General features: G+C 42.3%; 1 protein-coding gene across 1 annotated transcript; it reads right to left on the minus strand.

Annotated features, from left to right (window-relative positions):
- Nucleotides 1-4,266: 4,266 nt before the first annotated feature.
- Pate1 (prostate and testis expressed 1) lies at nucleotides 4,267-6,559 on the minus strand. Its single transcript, NM_001199953.1, has 5 exons — nucleotides 6,508-6,559; nucleotides 6,181-6,216; nucleotides 5,522-5,554; nucleotides 5,152-5,274; nucleotides 4,267-4,411 (listed from the first exon to the last, which is right to left on the minus strand). The coding sequence occupies exons 1-5, from the start codon at nucleotides 6,557-6,559 to the stop codon at nucleotides 4,278-4,280; spliced, it is 378 nt and encodes a 125-aa protein (NP_001186882.1). The 3' UTR covers nucleotides 4,267-4,277.
- Nucleotides 6,560-8,026: the final 1,467 nt, after the last annotated feature.

Below are 8,026 nucleotides of genomic sequence, written 5' to 3' on the forward strand. Positions count from 1 at the left end.
TGCAAATCAAAACAACCCTGAGATTCCATCTCACACCAGTCAGAATGGCTAAGATCAAAAATTCAGGTGACAGCAGATGCTGGCTAGGAGGTGGAGAAAGAGGAACACTCCTCCATTGTTGGTGGGATTGCAATCTTGTACAACCCCTCTGGAAATCAGTCTGGCGCTTCCTAAGAAAATTGGACATAGTACTACTGGAGGATCCTGCAATACCTCTCCTGGGCATATATCCAGAAGATGTTCCAACTGATAAGAAGGACACATGCTCCACTATGTTCATAGCAGCCTTATTTATAATAGCCAGAAGCTGAAAGAACCCAGATGCCCCTCAACAGAGGAATGGATACAGAAAATGTGGTACATTTACACAATGGAGTACTACTCAGCTATTAAAAGGAATGAATTTATGAAATTCCTAGGCAAATGGTTGGACCTGGAGGGCATCATCCTAAGTGAGGTAACACAATCACAAAAGTACTCAAACGATGTGTACTCACTGATAAGTGAATATTAGCTCAGAAACCTAGTATACCCAAGATAAAAAAAAAAGATACAATTTCCAAAACATATGAAACTGAAGAAGAAGGAAGACCAAAGTGTGGCCACTTTGCCCCTTCTTAGAATTGGGAACAAAACACCCATGGAAGGAGTTACAGAGACAAAGTTTGGAGCTGAGACAAAAGGATGGACCATCTAGATACTGCCATATCCAGGGATCCATCCCATAATCAGCCTCCAAACGATGACACCATTGCATTCACTAGCAAGAGTTTGCTGAAAGGACCCTGATATAGCTGTCTCTTGTGAGACTATGCCGGGGGGCTAGCAAACACGGAAGTGGATGCTCACAGTCAGCTATTGGATGGATCACAGGGCCCCTAATGGAGGAGCTAGAGAAAATATCCAAACAGCTAAAGGGACCTGCAACCCTATAGGTGGAACAACAATATGAACTAACCAGTACCCCGGAGCTCTTGACTCTAGCTGCATATGTATCAAAAGATGGCCTAGTTGGCCATCACTGGAAAGAGAGGCCCATTGGACATGCAAACTTTATATGCCCCAGGACAGGGGAATGCCAGGGCCAAAAAGTGGGAATGGATGGGTAGTGGAGTGGGGGTGGGGGAGGGTATGGGGGACTTTTGGGATAGCATTGGAAATGTATATGAGGAAAATACCTAATAATAATAATAATAATAATAATAATAATAATAATAATAATAAACCTATTTATTTAGAAAGTGTCATTCTTTGTTTGTATGAATCGACACTGGCAGCCAAATCCGGGTTCCCAGTGGTTAAGAGTGATTGCTCTCTGAGTCATCTCTCCAGCCCCAGAACTTGGCTCTGGAAAAATAAAACCAGTGGTTAAGAGCATTTGCTCTAAACATTTTGATTTGTTAGCCAAGAACTGTTTCCGAGGATTTGAAGTGTAGACTCTGATGAATTGGGGATCCTAATGCCCATGAAATAATAAGAATGGAGGTCTTTTTCCTGACTTGGAAAATTTTCATGTTATAGGGAAAGTGGGTTGTTGTAGCCCCCTGTGGCAGGGATGGCTTAGCTTGGCATCTAGAAGTGCTATTTAAAACACTCATGAAATGTTGGAACTGAAAACAACAAAGCTTCTGAGGACTTGAATGCTCAAAAAATAAAATCTCACATCCCCCCTTATAGAGAGATAAAAGATCCAGAAAGTTCTATTCAGGGATTGGAAGCAGGTGAACAAGACACAGGTGTGCATGTTATAGAGATCACTTGTCGATTCAAACAAACCCTGGACAGTTATGCACAATTCTGTTGTTTCTGAGCTAACGTTTCTTCTCCATCTCTGTATTGCTTCATGTAAGAATTGCTGTTGAATGACAAGTGAAATTGAGTGCATTCAAGAGTATTTACTATTGGCACAGAAAGGAGTATCTGTGTTAGTACTCCAAGATTAAGGTAAATTTGGAACTGTCTCCTGGCAAATGCTGAGAAATTCTTTATGTGGAGGATAAATGAGCCTTATTAGGAAAGCCACAAAGTTATTTTTCTTTTTAAACAGATTCAAAATACATATAAAAGGGTGATTATATATATATGTTACCAGTAAGGTGGCTGAGTTGGTTGTTAAATTATTATCTCTTACTTCCTCCTGCAGCAGATGGGAACAAATAAAGAGACTTATAGCCAGACATTACTGGTGGTGAGTTTCTCAGGTTCAGTGAAGAGGGAATGAGAAAGGGGGTATGAAGTATTTATGCAGATAGCTCTGACACAGAGATTGCTCATGTTGTTATGTCTGAATATCATATTAGACCAAACCTCACAAGAACAGAGATTATGACTGTTACATCTAAGTACCTAGCACTACCTGGAAGGTGTGATTTTAATAAATGTTTTTTAACGGATTGAAAGAGAGTTTGCAATGGGAGAGAGAGAGAGAGAGAGAGAGAGAGAGAGAGAGAGAGAGAGAGAGAGAGAGAGAGAACATGAAGAAATGTAACTTCTTTTGTTCTCATAATAGGATTTAACCATCCTTTCCAGGGTTTGTCCACAGCAGTGTTAGAAATCAGCCTCAATCCCTATGACATGTTCATTTTACCCCATTCCCTACAATATGCTAGAATCACACATCATCGAAAGCCTGAGTCTCACATGCGCTATTGTCTCGCCAGCAAGAACACACGCGTGAGAAACCGGATCCTTCTGCAGCAACTTTATTACACCAGTTTCAACCACTTCCCACACCTGAGTGTGTGAGACATGGAAGTAGTTGGGAGCTTCACTTAGCCATGAGTATCTATTATCCAGATCCAGAGAGTTTCCTTGACCCCACAGCTCTCAGGGTCCATAGTGCTGTGCTTCATTCTTGGTGGTCTTAGGTCCTTAGAGCTCTTCCCTTCTTGGGATCCTCTAAGAGTTCTCCAGGGAAACTGGTGCCTGGGAATCTCTAGAATCCCACAGAGTCCTCCCACAATCCCATATCTCTAGTCCATAGCACCAAAGATGGCAGAAGATCCTTATCTCTTTGTATCTCTACTAAAGGTCTTTCCACACCCTAACCCTTTCTCATCCTGGCAGAAGCATCCATGAACAAAATGAAGAAAAGCCCAATTACCCATTTTCTTTTTCAACATACACATCTCTTTTCAGGATGTCAGTGGTGCATACTTTAGTTGAGGTGGAATAAGAAGCAGGGAGAAAAACAAGATAAAGAATTAATAAATCTTTAGCTACACTGGTTATAGACTTTAGTGGGAAAGCTATAACCACTGGTCTGGTAAATGGACATGATGGACATGGTAAATGGACCTGTCAGCTTGCCTTCTAAATAACTGTGTTTGTCTCTCTAAACCAGTGTTGCTGCCTGCTTTTGTTAGAAAAGCTTCTTGCAGTGTTGAGTAGTAGCTACAGAGACTCATAACTTGTCATAAGAAAGCCATGAGTAGAATATCTGTATCACCACTTCCAAGGCTCAGGGAACATGGCAGAAGAGAGTATGGGAAGGCTGGAAGGGCTCATGGTTGGGGTGGAGTGCAGGGAAGTTCTGTTTTCTGGGAATAATCTGACTAATGAATTCTTGATTTCATGGCAGTTGTGCTTATCTGGGGAGGGGCTCATAAGGCCCCACCCTTCCGAGAGGACTCATAAGATTAGTGTTTGATGGGGAAAGGAGAGACATATCTTCATCCCTGTAAATAAATAACCTTTCATAGATGCTCCTCTAAGCAACTCTGATTAAACTCATTGAGCTACACACACACACACACACACACACACACACACACACACACACACGACATGAAAGTAGAGATGAGGGTAGTTGAGAAGGTGATCAGTGGAGTTGAAGACAAAGAGAGCAGATGAATATGATCAGAATACATTATATACATGTGTGAAAACATTAAAGCAAATCTGATTATTATGTATAATTACTACATGGTAATAAAAAATTCTGCCACAGAATAGAAGAAGGGAAAGGAAGGAGACATTTTTTTTGAATTTTAATTATTTCTTTCATCCTTAGTACCTTGTTATCCAATGTTAAACCTAGCTCTACTAGGTTTACCAACAACCCAAGCATGTGCTGATATTGGTAAAAAAGTTTTATTTTTTCACTTTTTATTGGTTTCAAAACAGGAAGGGACTTTAGAAAAAGGGTGCTTTCCCTCTGACATGTAGAAGGCAGAATCACGCGTTTGCAGACCTTTTTTGCAGGCTTGTCCTCAGGAGGTCATTGTGGAGAGGCCATCCCATCACCCACATCTTGGAGCACAGATAGATAGAAGCATTTAAAAATTTTCATTGCACATGTCTTGGCCCCGGCAGCATCTGAAGTCCACCAGATAGGGGCCCCATTTTATTTTTTTCACATTAGCACAGTTCTTTAAGCAGCCCATGAAATTTAACCATATGGTACCATCCCCTGAAGAAGAAGAGGGACAGATCAGCAAGCCCAGAAGAGGATTCTGCAAATCTCTTCTCCCCAACCCACATTAGCATCTAAAAATCACCATGTGGAGTTTGTACACCATTATTCAGATGTGAAGGGTTGGAAGCCATTGGAAGTTGGAGGCTACCCAAAATAAAAGAAATGGAACAGTTTTAGGATTTTTTTTTTTTTTTACTGGATGTAGAAAGGTCAACATGAGAGGCTTAAGTGCACAAAGGATTACCACTGTGAGAGTTTCTACTGTAAAATTCCAATGCTTGGATATCACAGAAGGTAGGAAACTAGAGAAATCACATGTCATCTTATTCAGAAGGAGATGTAACCAGTACATATTCGTGATACTGGCCCTTCTGTTTTCATAGCCTGGAGCCATTCATGCAAAACCTTGGGCAGATACACAGAGATTGGCTTTCATTACCAACCAGCTGGTCTCCAGAGAGTGAGTATTATCTCCATCTTTTCTGCATTTGACCCCACTCCCACCCCTGTTCCTCTCCAGGATTCTTAGTGTTGCCTTGAATATCACTCCTGCTTCAGCATCCACCACCATTTCTTTCTTTCTTTCTTTCTTTTTTTTTTTTTACCATAGTGCATCATGGGTTTTACCAGCTACTTTAGGAGTGAGGCTGACTACAGTAACCAGAAGCCCACCCCCAAGGCCCACACGTCCTGCTTTCTCTTCCCTGTCTTTGCTTCTTTATCCCACGACTCACTTTTGAAGACTTTCCCAGCCATACAGGCCTCTTCTGCTGTTGCAGTACATATTCCTCTTCCTCTGGTGCAATTTTCTCCAGGGAACTTGAGGTGGCACATCCTACACTGCACAATTTCCACAACTTAAAGAGAGACATGAGAAAGGATATTACTGGGAAAAAGCCCATTCACCACTTTGAGTGAAGCCTGTTTATAGCTGGGAGTGTCCCATCAAAGCACTAGAATGAGTAAAACCAAAAGGTTGGCAGGAGTTTATGGTCCCAGAGGCCTCAGCTTAGAAGATGGGCAGGGATAGAAAGGGAAAGGCACAAGGAAAAGAGAAACATATCAGTGCCAAGATGGTCAGGCTAGGGTGTTTTTTGTACTTACCATTGTTATTTTCATGAACCAGTACTTTACCAGCTGTTCAGGTGAGAGAAGGAGAACAAGTCTGCACTTCTGCCTAAGATTTACCCTCCCTTTGCACCTCTCTTTCCCCAGGACGCATTTTGCCTTCCATCTTGGAGTTTTTTGAGGTTTAAAAAAATCACCCTATAGCAGCTTATGCTGTCTTGTCCCACTTTTTTCCTTTATCCTTTCCATTTCTTTAGAGCCTCTGAGATTCTTCTTTTCACCCCTAAGAGATATAGCATAGACCAGAAGGAAGGGAACAGATACACATGATCGTTAATTTTAGCTTCTTCCTTCAGTTAAACCTCCATGATGGTCTCAGCTGGGATCTGACAGTGAGAACAGACCTCTGCAATTCAGGAAGTTGCTACCTTAGATTTGAACATCTGGTTTCTGTGAACCCCACATTCCACTTCTCTGGTCCTTTGTTCTTGCCCCCAGGATGATCGGTTTCTGCTCTAATTCTTTGTTAGCTCTAAAGACAGCTACCACTGTGGCTGAATCCTGCCAGAAGAGACTGCTCATTGTGGGAATTCCATCTATTTGTGGGCTACTTTTAGCTGCCAGTGCCCACTGCACTCTGCTCAGCCTCAATTCTCCCATCTCCATAGCCTTTTCTCACATCTGTTTCTACTTACGTTTGTTAGCATCACCTGGAAGTGACCCAGAGAAAACTGTTGAAAAAACAAAAAGGTAAAATTCATACCCTCTGTGAATATAATTTGTCATCCCCCACTTCACAGCTTCTAGGAATCAGTCAATCTGTTGGCAAACCATCTACTTCCTCCGTTGAGCAAGAGGGCTTTGGTTAGTGTCCCAGTGACCTGATAGTGTGTGGGTGGTAAGCATGACACACAGGAGCTGCTTTTTCTGCTGGGCTGCCAAGGCTGGCCTTTATCATGGGAGTTCTTACACACTCCTGGATCCTGTACACAGCTCACCAACTGGTGATTGTCATGACTCACCCTTCAAATAGCACAGAAAGATGAGGCATCTCAGTAATTGGGACTTGCACATTTTGGAGGCAGAAAGGTTCAGGTTAGGACAGGAAGTCCCACTATTTATACAGTGGTAAGGCTAGTTTCTTCAATAGGAGTTAGGGGTGGGACACTGAGAAGACATTAAAAGGCGTACCCTGATCCTAGGAAAACTAGTGACTCTAATGTCTTCTTTGTAACTTGGTGGAAGAGAGACTGACTAGGGAAGTCCTGGGCTTGATTTCTTCCATCATGTCTCTCAGGATTTTTGATATCCAGCTATGTAATCCTGTCATTATATCTCTCTGTGAAAGTACACAGAATAGATCAGGATTGTATCAGCAGGGACCAGAGTTACCTACACCAACACACTTGTAAAAGCTGAGAGAATATACAAGAAAAAGAATTAGAATGCAGCACCACAACACCCAGAGGCAGCTTCACTCCCAGGCAGTCTAACATGCGCAGGTTCAGAGAATCAGGTGAGGAGGACACAAGATCTGTCCCCTAACACTGGAAGTAACTGGGACCAGCTGGACTCAGGCATGCAGGAACTCCACCAGAGCAGTGGCACGGGTTTCTTTTGGTCTGTATGGTCTGGTGCCCTGAGAAGACCTTGGGCACAAACTCTGCAGCCATCCCCACAACACGCTGAGACGGCTCCTCTCCCAGGTGCTCTAACACACCCAGGATCAGGGGATCCCAGGATCCCAGGAGCTTGGTAACACCAGGATCTCTAGATCCCAAAGGCAGCTTTTTTCCCTGGAGCTCGGACACACCCAGGATCTCAGGATCATAGGATCACAGGATCACAGAGACAGCTTGACTCAGAGGAGTTCTGATACAACCAGGATCACAGGAATGACAGGCTCCAGACAGACATATCCAGGGAAGATAGCACTATAGATAACCAGATGGCAGGAGGCAAGCATAAGAACATAAGCAACAGAAGCCAAGGTTACTTGGCATTATCAGAACCTAATTCCCCCACCAAAGAAAGTCCTGGATACCCCAACACACCAGGAAAGCAAAATTCAGATGTAAAATCACTTCTCATGATGATGATAGAGGACATTAAGAAGAACATAAATAACTCCCTTATAGAAATACAGGAGAACATAGGTAAACAGCTAGAAGCCCTTAAAGAGGAAACACAAAAATCCCTTAAAGAGTTACAGGAAAACAATCAAACAGGCAAAGGAAAGGAACAAATCCATCCAAGATCTAAAAATGAAACTAGAAACAATAAAGAAATTATAAAGGGAGACAACCCTGGAGTTAGAAAACTTAGGAAAGAGGTCAGAAGTCATAGATGCAAGCATCACTAACAGAATACAAGAGATAGAAGAGAGAATCTCAGGTGCAGAAGATACAATAGAAAACATTGACACAATAGTGAAAGAAAACGCAAAAAGCAAAAAGCTCCTAACCCAAAATATCCCAGAAATTCAGGACACAATGAGAAGACCAAACTTAAGAATAATATATATAGAAGAGAGTGAAGATT

Source organism: Mus musculus, chromosome 9, assembly GCF_000001635.26.
Source record: "Mus musculus strain C57BL/6J chromosome 9, GRCm38.p6 C57BL/6J".
Taxonomy (NCBI): domain Eukaryota; kingdom Metazoa; phylum Chordata; class Mammalia; order Rodentia; family Muridae; genus Mus; species Mus musculus.